Source organism: Jaculus jaculus, chromosome 6, assembly GCF_020740685.1.
Source record: "Jaculus jaculus isolate mJacJac1 chromosome 6, mJacJac1.mat.Y.cur, whole genome shotgun sequence".
In the NCBI taxonomy this organism is placed as follows: domain Eukaryota; kingdom Metazoa; phylum Chordata; class Mammalia; order Rodentia; family Dipodidae; genus Jaculus; species Jaculus jaculus.
In genome coordinates, this window is record NC_059107.1 from 101,179,639 (window position 1) to 101,198,222 (window position 18,584).

Below are 18,584 nucleotides of genomic sequence, written 5' to 3' on the forward strand. Positions count from 1 at the left end.
GCTTCATAAGAAAGTGCCCCAACAGCCAAGCTATGTCTCCAGCCCAAGTTTTTTTTTCCTTTAAAATTTTTGTTTATTTATTTATTTGCAAGCAGAAACAGACACTGAGAGAAAGATTTTATTTATTTATTTGTGAGCGACAGACAGAGAGAGAAAGAGGCAGAGAGAGAGAGAACGGGCACGCCAGGGCCTCTAGCCACTGCAAATGAACTCCAGACGCGTGCGCCTCCTTGTGCATCTGGCTAACATGGGTCCTGGAGAATCGAGCCTCGAACTGGGGTCCTTAGGCTTCACAGGCAAGCGCTTAACACTAAGCCATCTCTCCAGCCCAGACTTTTTAAAAAATACTTTATTTGAGAGAAAGAGGCAGAGAGAGAGAGAGAGAGAATGAGAGAGAATGGGTGTGCTAGCGTCTATAGCTGCGGCAAATGAACTCCAGAAACACATCACCTTGTTCATCTGGCCTTGTGTGGGTTCTGGGGAATCCAACCTGGGTCGTTTGGCTTTGCAGGCAAGTGTCTTAACCATTTAGCCATCTCTCCAGCCCCTTAAGTTTTTTTTTTTTATTTTAAATATTTTTATAATATATACATATTACTTTATTTATTTGAGAGAGAGAGACAGATAGAAAGAGAATGGGCATGCCAGGGCCTTCAGCCACTGCAAACGAACTTCAGATACATGTGCCACCTTGTGTACCTGGCTTACATGGGTCCTGAGGAATTGAACTTGGGTCCTTTGGCTTTGCAGGCAAATGCCTTCACTGCTAAGTCATCTGTCCAGTCCTAAATATTTTTTTATTTATTTGCAAGGAGAAAGAGAGAGAGAAAAGAATGAGGCAAGAGGCCAGGGCTTCTGGCCACTGCAAACTATTTTCAGATGCATACATCACTTTGTGCATCTGCCTTTACATGGGTACTGGGGAATGGAAGACAGGCTGTCATGCTTTGCAGGCACCTTTAACTGCTGAGCAATCTCTCCAGCCTTCTCTTTTTTGTTTTTTCGAGGCATGGTCTCCTAGCCCAGGTGGACCTGGAATTCACTATGTAGTCTCAAGGTGGCCTTGAACTCATGGCAATCCTCCTATCTCAGCTAGAGCAAGACCCTACCTCAAAAAATAACAACAAAAAAAAAGTTTTTTAAAATCCTGGGTTGGAGCCAAGTGTGGTGGCACATACCTTTAATCCCAGTACTCTGGAGGCAGAGGTATGATGATCACCATGAGTTTAGGGCCAACCTGAGGTTACATAGTGAATTTCATATCAGCCTGGACTAGAGTGAAACCCTACCTCAAAAAAGAAAACAAAACAAAAAAATCCTGGGCTGGATTTCTAACTCAGTGGTATACTGTTTGCCTAGCAAGTCTGAGGCCCTGGATTGGATCCCCTCCTTCTCACACAAACACATGTTCATGTTCTCCTTTTTTTTTTTTTTTTTTTTTTTTTGAGGTAGGGTCTCGCTCTAGCCCAGGCTGACCTGGAATTCACTTCGTAGTCTCAGGGTGCCCTCAAACTCATGGTGATGCTCCTACCTCTGCTTCCCGAGTGCTGAGATTAAGGTGGGCACCATCACGCTTGTCTGTGTTAATGTTTTTTAGTCCTCCTCTGCTTCCTGGTCTTTAGTTCAGTCTTCATTAGACTATTTGATTGTATTCAACAAATGCTTCAGCTTGGTCATTCTGAGTATACTAAAAAAAAAAAATGTACAGTTGCGTAACTCTACGTTTACTTGTCATATTTTTAGGGGAGAGAAAGAATATAGAATTTAAGCTTTTTTTCTAGCTTGAGGGGACAGGAACTGTTAGGTGTGGGCAGGAATCTCAAGATAATGAAAAGTTGTGGAAATGGGATGAACTTTCTCTAAGGAGACTAGGCAATAACTTTTTTTCTCCTTCTGTACCCTCAAGAGCTGGCATGTTTGTGTCTAAGTTTTTTGGGGGTTTTGTGCCTGAGGTGGTACTTACCCCTGATGATCAGCGCCTGCTGGCACATATCACCCTGGAGCTCCAGCACTATCACCAGCTGCTGGAGAAGGTTCGGTAAGTAACCTATGTCTGGATATCTATCATCTGTGATGTGTTGGCATGTTGAGAGCCTATACATTTTGCCGCCTCCTTTTTCAGGATCCGGGATGCCCTGCGCAGTATCCTCACCATATCTCGGCATGGTAACCAGTACATTCAAGTGAATGAGCCCTGGAAGCGAATTAAAGGCAGTGAGGCTGACAGGTGTGTTCAGGATTAGGGCTGGCTGTAGGAATTAAGGCACGGATAGGTAGGCTGTGCCTTTTTGGAGGTCTTAACTAGTGTCTCTTTTTCCACAGGCAGCGGGCAGGCACAGTGACAGGTTTGGCAGTGAATATAGCTGCCTTGCTGTCTGTCATGCTCCAGCCTTACATGCCCACAGTTAGTGCCACCATCCAGGCCCAGCTACAGCTCCCACTTGCAGTCTGCAGCATCCTTCCCACAAACTTCATTTGTACCTTACCAGCAGGACACCAGATTGGCACAGTAGGTCTCAGAAGGGCCAGCTGCTCTTAAAATTCATGTTTTTGCCTTGTTACCTTTGGGGTGGGCTTAAAAAAGACCTAACTGGCATTGCTTGGGACGAGGGGCTCTACAGCTATTCTCAGAATCCCTTCCTCGCTTTTTCTCACTCTGTACTTGGAAGCAAGTGCCGTAACTGGTGAGCCATCTTCCCAGCCTGTTGCACTCTGCACCTGTGTGTGCTCTCATAAAAGATTCTTGCTATTATCTGCATACTTATAGTGCCGTTCATGTCAGGAGCCAGAACTGGCATATTAAACTAAGTAGTATAAAGAGGTTTGGAGTAACAGGGATGACTTGTTCTCCATGGTGTTAGTAGGCATTGGGTGGGAAAAATGTAGTATAGCCATTTCCTCTTTGACACAAGATGTTACACCTTAAATGTCGACACTGACGTCACTTCATCACTGCAGTTTTCTTTTTCACTAGGGTTTTCAGTGACTGCTAAATTTCTGAAATCATCAGATATGCTGCCATTTCTTATAAAATATATCTAGGATTTTTTTTTTCCAAGGTAGGGTTTCACTCTAGTCCAGGCTGACCTGGAATTTACTATGTAGTCTCAGGTTAGCCTCAAACTCACAATGTTCCTCCCACCTGTCTCCCAAGTGCTGGGATTAAAGGCATGTATGTGCCACCATGCCTGGCTTTTTTTCTTAACTTTTATTTGCATATATGTGTTTGTGTGTGTGTGCATGCCCACATGGGTGCACCAGGACTTCCTGTCATTGAAAACACCAGATGCTTAGGCCATTTTCTGTCTGGCTTGGGAATTGAACCCCAGGCCAATAGGTTTTACAAGCAAGTACCTATAACCTCAGAACCATTTTCTCAGCCCAATACCTAGGATTTCAAGATGTCAATAGGGTTGGAGAGATTCTCCTTATTGGTAGTTTCTATGTATCAGTGAATGGTTTTGTTATTTGTTTTCACAGGTCAGTCCTTTGTTCCAAAAACTGGAAAATGACCAGATTGAAAGCTTGCGCCAACGCTTTGGAGGGGGCCAGGTGAGAAAGCTATTCTGCCCTCCCCACCACCATCTTTATTTTCCCAAGTAGTCCTCACTGCTTTCCACCTCTTTGACCCTGCTGCTTCCTTACTTGTAGCTTTTCTTTCCTGTCTTAGCTAGAAGAGTCCTTGGAGTCAAAGGTAATCAGTTCTCCAGAGATGTTATGTAATACGGGGAGGTCAGCATATCTTTATGGCAGTGCGTACTAAATAATTCTGTTGTTCTGTAGGCTAAAGTGTCCCCCAAGCCAGCAGTTGTAGAGACTGGTACAACAGCTGGGCCACAGCAGATACAAATGCTGATGGATGAAGTGACCAAACAGGTACAAAGCCCAAGCCCTATGGGAGACCAGAAAAGCTGCATCTCACACAGGTATTTTTGTGGCCTCATGATTATCTTTCCCTCCCCCACTTCTCTCAGGGCAACACTGTCCGAGAACTGAAAGCACAAAAGGCAGACAAGAACCAGATTGCTGCAGAGGTGGCTAAACTCTTGGATCTAAAGAAACAGTTGGCTCTGGCTGAGGGGAAACCCCTTGAAACTCCTAAAGGCAAGAAGAAAAAGTGAGAACTTGTTCACAGAAAGTGACTTTACTCGATATGAACAATAATAAAGAAATGTACAATCTGTCTGTATACACAAGCCTAGACCCTTTTATTTGCTCTACCTCAAGTGTTCCCCCACTGAACACATACAGTTGACCGAGGATTCCATCATTGGCACTGGTGTGACAGTCAGTGGTCAATAGCCATACCAGGAAAGGTAGGAGGCAGCCAGAGGTGGGAGTGATGGTCCAATTGTTCATGCTTGGTGCAGATTAACCATTCTGTCAATCAGAGCTCGGCGTGTGGCCTCTACCTCCCTGGTTAGGTGCTCGATTTCTTGCTTGAGCCTTTCATTCTCTTCAACTAACCGTGCTACTTTCCTTTCATTTTCTTGTTCTTTCTCTTTCATGCGTTGCTTTCCAGCCCGGGCTGGGCATTGGCCACTCTGTTTCCGTTTCCTAGTTCTTCCTTGGTCTTCTTCCTCTTCCTCCTGAGCCACAGAACTGTGACTAGAATCTGGAGATTGAGGGCTTTTGGAGGTGCTTGTCACCCCTGCTGGTCCTGGTTCCTCAGTAAGCCAAGCTAGAGATGAGGGGTCAAGAGTGGTGTAGGTTTTCGATTCTTCCTTCAAGGAAATGAGGTGATATTAGTTGAAGGACACATATTACCCCAGCCAGTTTTTCTTTTCCCCATTTTTGAGACAGGGTCTCATATAGTCCAGGCTGGCATTGAACTTTCTAGGTAGCAGAGGATGGCTTTGAACTCTTGATCCTCTTGTCTCCACCTCCCAAGTGCTGGCACACACCATCACACCCTGACTTCCCCTGTTGTAAGACCAGTATCCTCACCTCTTTGTTCACAGGGGGTAAGATACAGGTACCCCCATTTTCATCTGAGGACAGGACCTCCTGCAGGTCCTCATACCAAGCTTCCAGCTCCCAGCTGGACACGGTCCCAAACGTGAAAGGCAATGACTCAGCTGCCATCTCTGCAGTTGGGAGCAGGTTCTAGGAAAGTACACACTCAGGATGAAAGTACTGTGATACCACAGGTTACCAAAACTGATCTACAGCCTGTTTTGTAAAATTGTTTTATTTATTTTTTTTTTGTGAAACTTTTTTTTTTGAGGTAGGTTCTCACTCTAGCCCAGGCTGACCTGGAATTCACTATGCAGTATCAGGGTGACCTCAAACTCATGGCGATCCTCCTACATCTGCCTCCCAAGTGCTGGGATTAAAGGTGCACACCACCATACCCAGCTTGTGAAACTTTTTTTAATTTTATTTTTATTTATTTGAGAGCAACAGACAGAGAGAGAATGGGTGCATCAGGGTCTCCAGCCACTGCAAACAAACTCCAGATACACATACCACCTTGTACATCTGACTTATGTGGGTACTTGGGAATCAAGCCTCGAACCTGGGTCCTTAGACTTCACAGGAAAGCACTTAACCGCTAAGCCATCTCTCCAGCCCTGTTTTTGTTGTTTTTGCAGGGTCTCACTGTAGCCTAGACTGATCTAAAACTCACTCTAATTCCAGGCTGCCCTTGAACTCACGACAGTCCTACCTCTGCCTCCTGAGTCATGGAATTGAAGGCATGTGCTACCATGCCCAGCTGTACTTATTTTTGAGACAAGGTCTTGCTATATAAGCCTAGCTTGCCCTTGACTTATTGTCCTCCTGCCTCTGCCTTCTGAGTACTGGGATTATTGGCATGAGCTACCATGCCTGGGTATGGATGCATATTCTCTCTCTTTTTTTTTTTTTTTGGTTTTTCAAGGTAGGGTCTCACTCTAGCTCAGGCTGACCTGGAATTCACTGTGGAGTCTCAGGGTGGCCTCGAACTCATGGCAATTCTCCTACCTCTGCCTCCCGAGTGCTGGGATTAAAGGCGTGCGCCGCCACACCCGGCTCTTTTTTTCTTTTTGGTCTTATGAGGTAGGTCTTGCTCTACTCCAGGGTGGCCTTGAACTCACAGCAATCCTCCTCCCCAGTCTCCCGAGTGCTGCTGGGATTAAAGGTGTGCACCACCATGCCTGGCTTGAATGTATATTCTTAAGGGATTTTAGTAAAAGTATTCAACCCACCTGGGAACTCCACTAGTAATTTCCAGGGTCAATTACCAGGCCATTTGTACTTCTTTTTCCTCTGTAGGGAACTTAGGCAAATTGTCTTTTGGGTTTGTCTAATTTTGATGGGGGCTGAAGATTGATGAGACAAACTAATTGTTTCTATTGAGGCTGACTTTGATAGCCAGCTTTGAATTGGGAATTGCTCTAAAAATCGTGTTATGGGTTCAGCTACAAGGACATGGTCTAACAGCAAAAGCTTGCTCAGATCAAACTCTCCTTGCCTACGATTGCTAGGTCTTTTAATAGCTTCTTTGGATCCCAGGAAAGGGGCTTTAAGCAGGAGTTAGTTTGGGGAAAGGGTTTAGTTAAGCTTACCTACTTTCAGGTGTGGTGATGTATGAAGACACACTTCCTTCTGGAACACTGTGGGGAACAAAGATCAAGGTTGACTTTTAAAATATATTTTTTTTATTTATTTATTCATTTGAGAACGAGGGAGAGAGAGAATGGGCACAGCAGGGCATCCAGCCACTGCTAACAAACTCCAGATGCATGCGCCCCCTTGTGCATCTGGCTAATGTGGGTCCTGGAGAATCGAACTGGGATGTTTTGGCTTTGCAGGCAAATGCCTTAACCTCTAAGCCATCTCTCCATCCCCAAAATGTTGACTATTTTTGAAATGAGGAGAGGCAAGTTCTTTACTTCTAGCCTCTTACTGATCCTCTGTACTGACTGTCCTGCAGGATGTATGTTTAGTTAAAGGATCCTGAAAGCCATTTCCAAGGTCAGAAGCACGCTTGACTTTATTTTTGGTTGCTGACATTTGTAGTATTCATTACATAATAGCCAAGACCTGGCCAACTCAGCTTTATATAAAGTCAAGGCAAGCCTCAAAGCTTTCCAGGGTGAGCACTAAATTATAAGGAAGAGTATAAAGCTAGTGACATTGTCTTACTCCATTCCCATGGAGTACAAATGTACATTTCCAGTCTGAATCTGCCCTGGGACCCACAATTCTGTTGTCTACTGCCTACTTGCCACCTCCTTTTCCATGATACATATTCAGATTATGTCTAAAGATCTATTGATCTTTCTCTTCCAAGGTTCTTATTTGACTGCATCTAGTTAAGTCAAAAGCCGTATCCTTGATTCTTTAACTCATTCTTCAAAAATAGAATCTAACCCTTTCTCACCATTCAACTATTTCCAATATAGATTAATTCTCTCTCCTCCCCTGGATTACTTTGGTAGGCTCTTTGCAGATATCTCCCCTCCCCATCTTTTTAAAAATTTATTTATTTCCTCTAGTCAGTGCAAATAAATTCCAGGTGCATGTGCCACTTTGTACATCTGGCTTTATGTGGGTATGGGGAATTGAATTGGGTTAAGTGCCATAACTGCTGAGCCATCTCTCCAGCCCCATCTCTCCATTTTTGCTCTTGTTTATTTATTGTTTTCTTAGCCAGGCATAGTGGTGCATGCCTTTAATCCCAGCACTTGGGAGGCAGAAGTAGGAGGATTGTGGTGAGTTTGAGGGCACCCTGAGACTACATAGTGAATTCCAGGTCAGCCTGAGTTAGAGCAAGACCCTACCTCGGAAAACAAAACAAAAAGTTACTGTGTTCTGAACACCCCAATAACTTCATAAAGTCTAACACCCTCAGCATGGCTTGCAAGACTGACAATCCTTTTCCCCTTCAGTGCAACTTACCGACCTGTACATAAAGATACTAGGTATGCTTCTTAGGGGCTCCACCTTCTAGAAAGTTCTCCCACATTCTCTGCATGGCTTACTACTAGATTGCCTTTCTGGGTCTTTTAAAGGCCCCCTCAGTGAGGTGTTGCCACCTAGCTCCCCCCCCCAACACTTGTTTTCTCTGCTTTAGCTTTCTCCCTGGCTCTTGGACTTCCTATGAGAACAGTTTTTCTACTGGTCAGGGCTAGATCCTGAGCCCCAAACTGTTTGGCACATAGTGGGTGAATGAATGGAAAATTCTGAGATTCCCTTATAGGGAAGGGAAGAGTAAGCCCAGGGGCAGAGCTGTAGCTGCCTGTCTCTGAGGACTGGAGATGCAATATTGCCCTGAGTGTTTCTCTGCAGGATTGTCCTCTCAGGGGAAAACTCCCTTGCCTTCCAGTGTGTGGGACTTGGCTTTCATCAGCACTGGAGTTCCAGGCCAGAGGGCTATAGAGCCAAACAGTGGGTTGGCCTGATGCAATGGTTGCAGAGATTAGTTGGGAGACAGGGCCGGAGGAGGAGGAGGCAGGAATCAATCCCGAGAGGAAATTATCCTGGGAAGATCTCAAATACTTTTCCATACTTAAAGAGAACCAAGCTGCTCTCTTGTCCGGATTCCCAAACTGGAGAAAAAGGAAAATCCATGTTGGCTCCTGGTCCGTCAAACAGCCCTTGCACGGGTCAAATCTCCAAGTCCAGGAGCCTCAGTTGGATCATGCTGGGCACTGAGGCGCTGCAGCTGAGACAGCTGCAAGTAGGGAAGAGGGTAGGATGTCACTGGCTAAGAGGCGGAAACGGCCCGAGTGGACAGACGTGTGTCCTGCTTCCCCGCCTCCCCCTGGACAGGCCTAATAAGCTGCCCCGCGGCCTGCTACCAGGAGATTCCCTAGCAGTTCAGGGCAAGGTCCGTCTCTGGGCAGGGGAGCGGTGACGCAGTCTCCCAAAGGAAGAGGGGGGCCCTCCTGGATAAATGATTCCTCCGTTCACTCCCCATGTCCCTTCCTCGAACAGTCCCCAAGTTCACTTGTGGAAGGAGGTGGGGACACTTGAGGGGACAGCCGAGGTTGACGATGGGAAGGTAGGGGGTACACGGAGTACTTGCCTCTCTCCTCAGGTTCCGGCTCTGGTCTTGGCTCAGTCGCTGCCACCCGCTCATCTTCAACATGATATACTCTAAGTGTTACACTCCAAGCTCTGAGCTGCCCAGCGCCCAGCGACGATCTTTTACGGTGGCCTTGCCCTCCTCTCAGGGGCCGGATCCCGAGGCCTACCAATCAAAAAGCGGCACGCTGTCACTGGCCCCGCCTCCTCCCCAGCCGCCACTCAGGAGCCCGCCGGGCCCCGCCCCCTCCTCCCTCCCGCTAGGGGGTCTACGTTGTCTTGGACCCGGAAGTGGCTTTGGGTCACGAGCCTTCGCGGAGGAGGTGAGTGAGTCATGCGCGCGCGCGGAGGGGAGTTTGGAGGGGGAGGGGAGGACGGGGGGGCGGGGATGATGCAATGTTTGGCAACCGGTGTCTGCGCGCGCACGCGCAAAGGACTGCGAGGTTGGTGGGAGGTGCGGGGGGTGGGGAGGTAGGGGGGCAAGTAGGGGTGGGGGTGAGGAGAGGGCGGGGCGTCAGTTCCCCAGCACCCAACGGCTCCAACGGCTATCAAACTGTGGCCACCCCTAGGCTGCAGTGCAGAGCCTTCCTGAAGCTTGTCTTCCCCGGGGCTGTGGCTCTGCCCACCTCATTACCCCCGATTTACCCCCTTCGTAAGGGACTCCCATTTTCTTTGGCCCCTCCCAGCTAATGGACCCAGAGGCCCTTGAAACTCCTTTAAAGTTTGCGTTTGTCCACCTGGATTGACGTGTTCTCAAATCTAACCCCTTTTAGCTTCCCAACGCCCCCCAATGGTAGAGGCACTGGATTCCCCTTGGTCTTTTCCCACTTCTCTAAGAAGAGCGCCTCTGACATCTTGTTTCTGAGTAGCACTTGGCACACCAGAATTGTTTGCTGAGTTTACCTGATTCCGTCTCCCGCTTATTTCGCCGCGTGGTGCCCTTCCCCGAAGACCAGTACCCTTCCTTTTCACTCTCTCCGATCGATGGACCGCGAGCCCTGTGGCTCCTTGCTCAGGAACTGGCTTCCAGCCTCCCAGGTGTCTGAGGCCATGACCTACAGTGCCTGGGACGAGCGCGCGCTTTAGCACATGACTGCCCTGGCCTGGGCTGTCAGGAACCCAGGTTGCAGCCTCACTAGCCTAGAGATCCTACCATGCTCGTGTAAAGAACGAGGCGACAGTAAAATGAGAGCAATGTGAACTTGAAAGCAACTTGAACGAAAGTAAAAGCACCTTGCAAATGCTAAATATTTTGCTGCCATGAAAACAGAGGCCATGTGGTGGCCGTGGTGGCCTGTTCTGTAGCCTGTCATATCCTCAGGGCAAAGCCAGAGTTTCTCTAAGTAGAAACTCCTCCAAGATCGGTTGCAGCTGGATGGTGGCAGTGACAGGTCTTTGACCAGACTGCTTTGCTCCAGACCTCCATTTCCCTTCTGCTAATGGAGGAGGGAGTGGGTTGAACCAGATGGTCTCTCTTGGCCTAAAGACGGACCAGGTTGTCAGTGACAAGCCGAGGTCATGTGACTTGACAGACCAAGGATGTGTTGTGACTTGTTGACCTGGGGAGGCGGGTCAAGTCCCAGCACACTACCCGGGAAGCCTTTGGGGCGGGGCAGGGCAAGTCGCGACTTTTCATCTTTTGGGGTTAGCCCCTCCCGGACCGGCATTCCTGGCTCCCCCAACAGACTGTGGCTTTGGAAGGGCCCCTCCCCGGGGACGCCTGGGATTTGCCACTAGTGGCCTGGGAAGAGGCGCAGATCCTTCCGCGGAGAGCGAGGGGGGGTGGGGGGGCGGGGAGGCGCGTGGGGTGTTTGTTCTCTTGGGGATTAATGGGGGGTTGTGGGGGAGGGGTAGGCGCGCTCCCGCATGCGCACTGCGTCTTCTCCTGTTGGCTCGCGGCTGTCCGCTGGGCGGGGGCCGGGCCCCGCCCCTCTCCCGTCCGGGCAGCGGCGGCGGCGGCGGCGGTGGCGGCGGCAGCGACGGCGGCGGCGGCAGCAGCCTGCGCGGTGCCTTCTGGGAACGGAATCCCCAGGGCTGCCCCTGGCCCCTATGGCGCATGCGCGGGAAGCCGCTCGGTGATCCGCGGCGGCGGCGGCGGCGGTGGCGGCGCTTCCTGCTAAGACCGGCCGGGGCCGTACCGGAGGCTTGGGCTCCACCGACCCACCTCACACCCCCTCCCACTCACCCTCTGGGCCGCGACTGCGCAGGGCGGGGCCGGCCGAACCATGGGCCGCGGTGAGTGCGGGGCCCGGCCCCCCCGCCCCTCCCCCTCCTCCCCCTCCCTCCCGTCTCCTCTCCTCTCCTCCCCTTCTGTCCCTACCCTCTGCCCCTCCGCGTCCTCTCGGCCCCTTTCCCGGCCCCAGCCTCGCTCCCCCGCCCTCACCTGCCCCCGCCGCTTCTCCCACTCATTGCCTGACTTCTGCCTTCCTGACCTCTCTTCCTTCAGCGCTTTGCCCACCCTCCGCCCGCCCTCTCCCCAAGTTCCTTCCTACTTCGTGAGCCTTCCCCTCCTCCCCGAGCTGAAGGAAGCCGTCTGGGTGACAGGGCGCCTTGTTATGAGAGGGAAAGTTTGGAGGCCGTCAGTGTGGGGTGGGAGCTGTGGTGAGGTTGGTAATGATTCCTGCAGGTTTGAGGGGTGTTTCCTGCATATCGGAGGAGAATCTCTCTGGTTGCAAATTGGAAGCCAGTGGGATAGAAGGTTCTGAATCCCCTTGTCTTGGGCTTGAGAGAGGATCAGGAGCTTATTGCGATGCTAGGTGAAGACAGAGCTGTGATTCCAACTTCTCTCTAGCCCCAAATGAACTAGATCTGTGATTGATGGAGTGGACATGGGGGGGGGGGTTCTGCTGGTATAACTCCAGCAGGCACTTGGGCAATTGTCTGGTGACCTGTGGGGCAATCTCTGCTTTTTATATGATCTTCCTGGGGGAGGGAACAGCACCGTCCAGACACGGGGAAACTTCTTAGTAGACTGGCAGTATGGAAATTTGCTCACACTCCTTGAAGTCTTCTGTCCCCGTAGGTCAAAGGGGATTGGCCCTTCATATGTGAAGAAATTAGGCTATGATTTCGTGGTCCTTAGGAATTGAACTGCTGAACCTCTGGTCCCTAGGGACTGGGCTTGCTTGGAAAGGACAGCTATGGACTTGGTCAGTAGATCTCTGAGGTCCTTATAGACAGTTACCTGACATTATTAAGGACCTTTCCTTGAGAGTGCTCTAAGTTGTGGTAGGTTCTTGAGAATTCCTTCTTTTTCTTATGTTGTAGGTGTGGGCTAAGCTGGTGGCCCCGGCTTTAGACTGGACCGCACAATGTTTGCAGAGATGTTCAGGTAGTCATGGTGGTGTGGCCGAGAATTCCCGCTCCCTAGCTCTCTGAGGGGCTCCCCTTACCAGTCAGGCTCCCTGAGTTTCCTTGGGTCTCCCACTACCTTTGCATTTCTGGAGCTCTCCCTCAGGTACCCAGCCCAGTTTAATCCTCCCAGTGCCCACATGGATGTCTGTGTTATCAGGCACAAGGGAGCTGATTACACACAATGAATGGGGGCAATGAGAGCAGTGGAGCAGACAGAGCTGGGGGCCCTGTGGCCACATCTGTCCCCATCGGCTGGCAGCGCTGTGTGCGAGAGGGTGCTGTGCTCTATATCAGGTATGGGATCTTCAGAGTTCCCCAAGCTTTCTCAGCCTGACTGCCCTACTGTGGCCTGAGTTTGCTTTCTTCCATCTTCTCCCCTCAAAGCTTCAGTCTCTGGTATCTTTTTTTTTTTTTTTTTTTGAGACAGGGTCTCACTCTAGCCCAGGCTGACCTGGGACTCACTCTCTCACGCTGTAATCCAGGCTGGCCTCAAATTTACAGCAATCCTACCTCAACTTCTGGAGTGCTGGGATTATAGGTGTGAGCCACCACACCCAGCTCAGTCGCTGGCATCTTGCTGTTCTCCGTTCCCCTCATTTCCTCACTCAGCCTTTTTACTTCATGTATTTTTTTAACCCATCCTCCTTCTTTGTTTCTTCTCACATCCCTTGCCCTCTGCCCTTCCTGGCAAATTAGGATCTGTCCTTTAGGGAATATCTCCTGATAGACTGCACACTTAACTCCATATCTTGTGATCCTGTCCTCTCAGCCCCAGTGGCACAGAGCTGTCTTCCTTGGAGCAAACCCGGAGCTACCTCCTCAGCGATGGGACCTGCAAGTGCGGTCTGGAGTGTCCACTCAATGTCCCCAAGGTCAGAGTCCTGAGAATGCCATGAACTTTAGGGATAAGCCAAAGACTTAAGGCAAATTACTGATCATGCTATCGTCTCATGATTCTGCCTCTCAGGGTCCTGTCCATGCTTCTGCTTTACAGGTTTTCAACTTTGACCCTTTGGCCCCGGTGACCCCGGGTGGGGCTGGGGTGGGGCCAGCATCAGAGGAGGACATGACCAAGCTGTGCAACCACAGGCGGAAAGCTGTTGCTATGGCAACTTTGTACCGCAGCATGGAGACCACCTGCTCACACTCTTCTCCTGGTAAGTTTTCTACCACTTCACAGAAGACTGAAGAAAACCTGAAGGCCTGGGAGGGGCATGGGATGACCTCTGTGACAAGGAGTGAGAATTGTGGAGTTGGGTGGAAAGCTGCTTGGTGAAAGGAGGGGAAATGGAGCTGGGAACTTGGGGGAGATGGGACTGGAGAAGACTTTAAGAAAAGTCCATGGTAGGAGACCCACAGGCTGATCCTTCATTTCTCATTTATTGCAGGAGAGGGAGCAAGCCCCCAAATGTTCCACACTGTGTCCCCAGGGCCCTCTTCTGCCCGCCCTCCCTGTCGAGTCCCTCCTACAACTCCACTTAATGGGGGTCCTGGCTCCCTTCCCCAAGAATCACCTTCAGTCCCCCAGACCTTCTCCACTCTAGCAGGCCCTGGGGCGCTCTTCCCACCACCAAGGCTTCCTGAGTCAGTCTCTTCTGGGGACAGCAGTAGCCCCTGTTTCCTCCCAAGGGGCAATGCTCCCTCTCCAGCCCCACCTCCTCCACCTGCGATCAGTCTCAATGCCCCCTCATATAACTGGGGAGCTTCCCTCCGATCCAGTCTGGTGCCCTCTGACCTGGGCTCTCCTCCAACCCCTCATGCTTCCTCCTCACCAGCTTCAGACCCTCCTCTCTTCCACTGTAGTGATGCCTTAACACCCCCTCCCCTGCCTCCAAGCAATAATCTCCCTGGTCCCCCGGTCCCTCCTGGTCCTGCCACTCAGCCACCAGTGTCTTCAGCCACTATGCACCTGCCCTTGGTCCTTGGCCCCCTGGGAGGGGCCCACACAGTGGAGGGGCCTGGGGCATCCCCCTTCCTGGCTAGCAGTCTGCTCTCTGCAGCAGCCAAGGCCCAGCCTCCCCAGCTACCCCCTCCCAGCACTTTACAGGGCCGGAGGCCCCGTGCCCAGGCACCCTCAGCTTCCCACTCATCACCCCGTCCCATTCAGCGTCGTCCCCGCCGGCCTCCAACTGTCTTGGGATTGCTAGAAGGGGGAGGCCCTCAAACCCCCAGGCGGAGCCGTCCTCGGGCCCCTGCTCCTGTCCCTCAGTCCTTTCCTGTCCCGGAGCCATCCCAACCTATTCTCCCTTCTGTACTGTCCCTGCTGGGACTTCCCACCCCTGGCCCTTCCCACTCTGATGGAAGCTTTAACCTTTTGGGGTCAGATGCACACCTTCCTCCTCCCCCAATCCTCTCCTCAGGGAGCCCAACCCAACCCAGGCACCCCATTCAGTCCTCCCTGCCTGGGACCACCAGTGGCAGCCTCAGCAGTGTGCCAGGTATGATGTTGAAAGTCCTTCCTCAGCCAGGGTTGAAGGGAGTTGAGTGAGCTCTTCAGTGGCTTTTTGGTCTGGGAGCAGGGAGGTTGGATTCTTGAGCTGCCATTCAGAAAGTGTTGCTCAAACGGAATGTCTCTCTTCTTTTACAGGTGCCCCTGCCCCACCAGCTGCCTCCAAAGCCCCCCTGGTCCCCAGCCCTGTGCTTCAAAGCCCATCTGAAGGGCTGGGGATGGGGGCAGGCCCAGCCTGCCCTCTGCCTCCCTTGGCTGGTGGGGAGGCTTTCCCTTTTCCTAGCCCTGAGCAGGGCCTGGCGCTGAGCGGAGCTGGCTTCCCCAGTATGCTGGGGGCCTTGCCTCTCCCTCTGAGTCTCGGACAGCCTCCACCTTCTCCATTGCTCAGCCACAGTTTATTTGGTGTGCTGGCTGGGGGAGGAGGACAACCTCCCCCTGAACCCCTGCTACCCCCACCAGGAGGACCTGGCCCTCCCTTAGCCCCAGGCGAGCCCGAAGGGCCATCGCTTTTGGTGGCTTCCTTACTTTCGCCACCCCCCTCGGACCTGCTCCCCCCTCCTTCTGCACCACCTAGCAACCTCCTTGCCTCTTTTCTGCCCCTGTTGGCCCTGGGCCCCACAGCTGGGGATGGGGAGGGATCTGCAGAGGGAGCTGGGGGTCCAAGTGGGGAGCCATTTTCAGGTTTGGGAGACCTGCCCCCCCTACTCTTCCCCCCACTTTCAGCCCCACCTACCCTCATAGCTTTAAATTCTGCGCTGCTGGCTGCCAGCCTGGATCCCCCCTCGGGGACACCCCCCCAGGTGAGGCTAGAGGATGAGTGGGTGGGACAGAACAAGAGATAGAATGAAGATGGAATTGGGAATCCAGTTCTGTGCCTGGGCTCTTCCTTTGGGCTTCTGAGAAAGGCTTAATCTTGGCTGGGGTAGGATGGTTATAAGGAGGAATCTATTTCATAAACATGGTTTACCTTGAGGTTTCTGTCTTGACAGTGCATGTGAAAGTAACTAAATCTTTTAAACACTACCACGTGCTGTAACCTTTCTTTTCTTAGCCCTGTGTCCTGAGTGCCCCCCAACCTGGACCACCTACCTCCAGTGTCACCACGGCAACTACTGACCCGGGGGCCTCCTCTCTGGGCAAGGCCCCCTCCAACTCAGGGAGACCCCCTCAACTCCTTAGCCCTCTGCTGAGTGCCAGCCTGCTGGGTGAGTCTGGTGTGAAAGAGAAGCTGTCGGAATTGGGAAACTTGCATGAATTTGAACTGAGAAGAGAGTCTCGAGACTCATGACTATAATTTCTCAACAGGTGATCTGTCTTCGTTGACCAGCAGCCCTGGAACCCTCCCCAGCCTGTTGCAGCCTCCTGGTCCTCTTCTCTCTGGCCAGCTGGGACTGCAGCTCCTCCCTGGGGGTGGAGCTCCTCCCCCCCTCTCAGAGGCTTCTAGTCCCCTAGCCTGCCTGCTACACAGTCTCCAGGTGAGGATATGATGGTGGGGGTCTTTGTCAGGGAGAAAAATCTTTCAAGTTTTCTGAATTCTAGTACAGAGGACTACATTTGAAACTGACAGAGATGTTACTTCTGCCAACAGATCCCTCCAGAGCAGCCGGAAGCACCCTGCCTGCCCCCTGAGAGCCCCACCTCAGCCCTTGAACCAGACCCTGTCCGGCCTCCCCTCAGTGCCTTAGCCCAGCCCCACAGCTCACCTGACCCCCCAGGCCCTGAGCTGCTTGCTGGGAGGGGGTCAGGGAAACGGGGCCGGAGGGGAGGAGGGGGACTTAGGGGCATTAATGGTGAGGCCAGGCCAGGCCGGGGCCGAAAGCCTGGAAGCCGGCGAGAACCTGGCCGACTGGCCCTTAAATGGGGAACACGTGGTGGCTTCAATGGACAAATGGAACGGTCCCCAAGAAGGACCCACCACTGGCAACATAATGGGGAGCTGGCTGAAGGGGGTGCTGAGCCCAAGGATCCACCCCCTCCTGGGCCTCATTCTGAGGACCTTAAGGTGTGTTCAGTAATGAGAGGCCCAGAGGCACTAAGGAAACAGCCTTTTTCAGTTTCCTCATACACACTGTCCATCTTTCCTCAGGTGCCCCCAGGGATAGTCAGAAAGTCTCGTCGTGGCCGGAGAAGAAAATACAAGTGAGTGCTAGCCCCTCCCTCCATGCTGGCCTTTGCTGCCTCACTTGTTGGGGATTATAGAAATGTTCACATAGTGGCTTGGCTTTCATTTGTTTTTGTGGTGTTGGGGACCAAGCCTAGGGCCTTGAGCATGCTAGGCACTGAGCTACCTCCCCCACCCCTAGCCCTAAATAGTGGCTTGGTTGTCAAAAGGGGCAGATATTGATTTGACTGTGAATAAGGATATTATGCCTTTACTATCCAAATGTAGAAAGTTTCCCACCCAGCCTTCTGAAATTCACCTGGTGCTTGGGAGCTGTTCCTGATCATCTGTGCCCCTTATTGCAGCCCTGCCCGGAACAGCAATAGCTCCCGCCAGGACGTTACCTTGGAACCCAGCCCTACAACCCGAGTAAGTGTGGGTTTGTGTATGTTATGGGTTAGAGGCATAGAAGGGATGCGGCAGGAAGAAAGGGAAGGCTAAAGGGAGCAGGGAGTAAAGATTACCCGATACCTAGGTAATTAATCACTTCTTCCAACTTCCCTTTCATAGGCGGCTGTCCCTCTGCCTCCCCGGGCCCGCCCTGGACGTCCTGCCAAAAACAAGAGGAGGAAACTGGCCCCATAGCAGCCATACCTGGAGCTGGATCTGACCCTGTGTGGGGAGAGCTGAGTGCTGAGCCTTGGGAGCCCCTGCCAGCCACTTGCACCTGTGGACAGTGGGTGGGGGCACTACTCCCCACTCGGAGCACAAATGCAACCCCTTCCCCTACAATCCCATCCTGAGCCATTGCAGGGGGTAGGGACGCTCACCCCCTCCCCCCAAAGCCATGTCACTGAAAAGGCCTGGGGGGGTGGTATATGGCCCCCATCAGGCGCTAAGGGGAACACCCCCTTCCCCAGGTCTTTTATTTGTTTAAGTTATTTTTGCACAAATGACTCTTTTATATTTAATTCGACTTCATTGCCTCCCTTCTTAAAGCCAGCAGGCTCAGTTTACAAACCTGTGAGCTACTGTTGGCTGCTGCCCTCCTTCCCAGTGAAAGGTACAAAGCAATAAGCATCATGCATCTTCCCTTCATCCCTCCAGCACCCCTCTGCCTCTGGCTCAGGTTGCTCAAAGCACAGATTCCCCTCTTACCCCTGTCCCCAGGTTTGAAACACAAAGCCTCATTTCAAGGTGTAGCCAGGTTCCCTCTGCTTTCCTCTGGGATAGAAAAAAGGGGCAAGGGGGCAAAGAGCCTTCTGGATCTCTCCTCCCATACACACTACACTCTCCCTTCCCCCCGCCCCCCCCAATCAAAACGCTCAGAGACGTTGTGATGATGCGACTGAGGATTATGCAACGTGGTCCAACCGGAGCGGCCAGCATGACCAGCTGTCCAGGGGCTGCCTCCTGCCTTTTTTTTTGTAAAGACAAGACCCTTGGGAGTTTTAATTCTGTTTTGTACTTGCCCTATGGGGCCTCCACTGCTTTTCTATGGGAGACACTCTTAATTTAACAGATGAGAATATTTTGAAACTCTGGTTCTGGCTCTGTACTCATTTTTTACTTAGGTCTTTGGTAAGATCAGCTCACCGCTGAAATAGTCTTATAATAGAGAGTGGCTTAAACTGCCTGTTTTGCCCTGCATTGTCTGTGTCTCTCAGT

General features: G+C 51.6%; 3 protein-coding genes across 13 annotated transcripts in view; 2 read left to right on the plus strand and 1 right to left on the minus strand.

Moving 5' to 3' along the window:
- Mars1 (methionyl-tRNA synthetase 1) overlaps positions 1-4,189 on the plus strand; it is a 26,925-nt gene extending 22,736 nt beyond the window's left edge. For 3 of the 4 annotated variants that reach the window (XM_004650017.2, XM_045152047.1, XM_045152046.1), the window contains exons 16-22: positions 1,907-2,038; positions 2,123-2,227; positions 2,323-2,509; positions 3,481-3,552; positions 3,671-3,694; positions 3,784-3,876; positions 3,975-4,189. In XM_004650017.2, the coding sequence (XP_004650074.1) occupies positions 1,907-2,038; positions 2,123-2,227; positions 2,323-2,509; positions 3,481-3,552; positions 3,671-3,694; positions 3,784-3,876; positions 3,975-4,121 (760 nt within the window). In that variant the 3' untranslated portion in view covers positions 4,122-4,189. The remainder of the gene's footprint in view (positions 1-1,906; positions 2,039-2,122; positions 2,228-2,322; positions 2,510-3,480; positions 3,553-3,670; positions 3,695-3,783; positions 3,877-3,974) is intronic. The other variant, XM_004650018.2, reaches the window with a different exon arrangement.
- Ddit3 (DNA damage inducible transcript 3) lies at positions 4,129-10,230 on the minus strand. Of its 4 annotated transcripts, none has more exons than XM_045152051.1 (5): positions 9,916-10,230; positions 9,014-9,178; positions 6,553-6,596; positions 4,948-5,106; positions 4,129-4,724 (listed from the first exon to the last, which is right to left on the minus strand). In XM_045152051.1, the coding sequence occupies exons 4-5, from the start codon at positions 5,083-5,085 to the stop codon at positions 4,356-4,358; spliced, it is 507 nt and encodes a 168-aa protein (XP_045007986.1). In that variant the 5' UTR covers positions 5,086-5,106; positions 6,553-6,596; positions 9,014-9,178; positions 9,916-10,230; the 3' UTR covers positions 4,129-4,355. The 4 variants fall into 4 exon arrangements, with proteins under 4 accessions (XP_045007986.1, XP_045007984.1, XP_045007983.1 ...); XM_045152049.1 differs by having other exon boundaries at positions 6,549-6,596; positions 9,916-10,228; XM_045152048.1 differs by lacking the exons at positions 9,014-9,178; positions 9,916-10,230 and adding an exon at positions 8,495-8,655.
- Positions 9,286-18,460, plus strand: Mbd6 (methyl-CpG binding domain protein 6). 5 transcript variants are annotated; one of them, XM_045152044.1, is made up of 13 exons: positions 9,286-9,335; positions 12,280-12,343; positions 12,524-12,660; positions 13,136-13,238; positions 13,361-13,523; positions 13,755-14,804; positions 14,954-15,615; positions 15,867-16,020; positions 16,121-16,290; positions 16,404-16,817; positions 16,902-16,954; positions 17,282-17,345; positions 17,487-18,460. In XM_045152044.1, the coding sequence occupies exons 3-13, from the start codon at positions 12,548-12,550 to the stop codon at positions 17,559-17,561; spliced, it is 3,021 nt and encodes a 1,006-aa protein (XP_045007979.1). In that variant the 5' UTR covers positions 9,286-9,335; positions 12,280-12,343; positions 12,524-12,547; the 3' UTR covers positions 17,562-18,460. The 5 variants fall into 5 exon arrangements, with proteins under 5 accessions (XP_045007979.1, XP_045007980.1, XP_004650082.2 ...); XM_004650025.2 differs by lacking the exon at positions 9,286-9,335 and adding an exon at positions 11,096-11,247; XM_045152041.1 differs by lacking the exon at positions 9,286-9,335 and adding an exon at positions 11,481-11,618.
- The last annotated feature ends 124 nt before the right edge of the window (positions 18,461-18,584 follow it).

Coding starts and splice junctions, on each gene's coding strand:
- Ddit3 (XM_045152048.1), bottom strand. Junction 5,107..6,552: donor ATACATCACCACACCTGAAA/GTAGGTAAGCTT, acceptor GTACTTTCCTAG/AACCTGCTCCCAACTGCAGA. Junction 4,725..4,947: donor TACCCCCTGTGAACAAAGAG/GTGAGGATACTG, acceptor ATTTCCTTGAAG/GAAGAATCGAAAACCTACAC.
- Mbd6 (XM_045152044.1), top strand. CDS start 12,548: ATGAATGGGGGCAATGAGAGCAGTGGAGCAGACAGAGCTGGGGGCCCT. Junction 14,805..14,953: donor CAGCCTCAGCAGTGTGCCAG/GTATGATGTTGA, acceptor CTTCTTTTACAG/GTGCCCCTGCCCCACCAGCT. Junction 16,818..16,901: donor CTCATTCTGAGGACCTTAAG/GTGTGTTCAGTA, acceptor ATCTTTCCTCAG/GTGCCCCCAGGGATAGTCAG.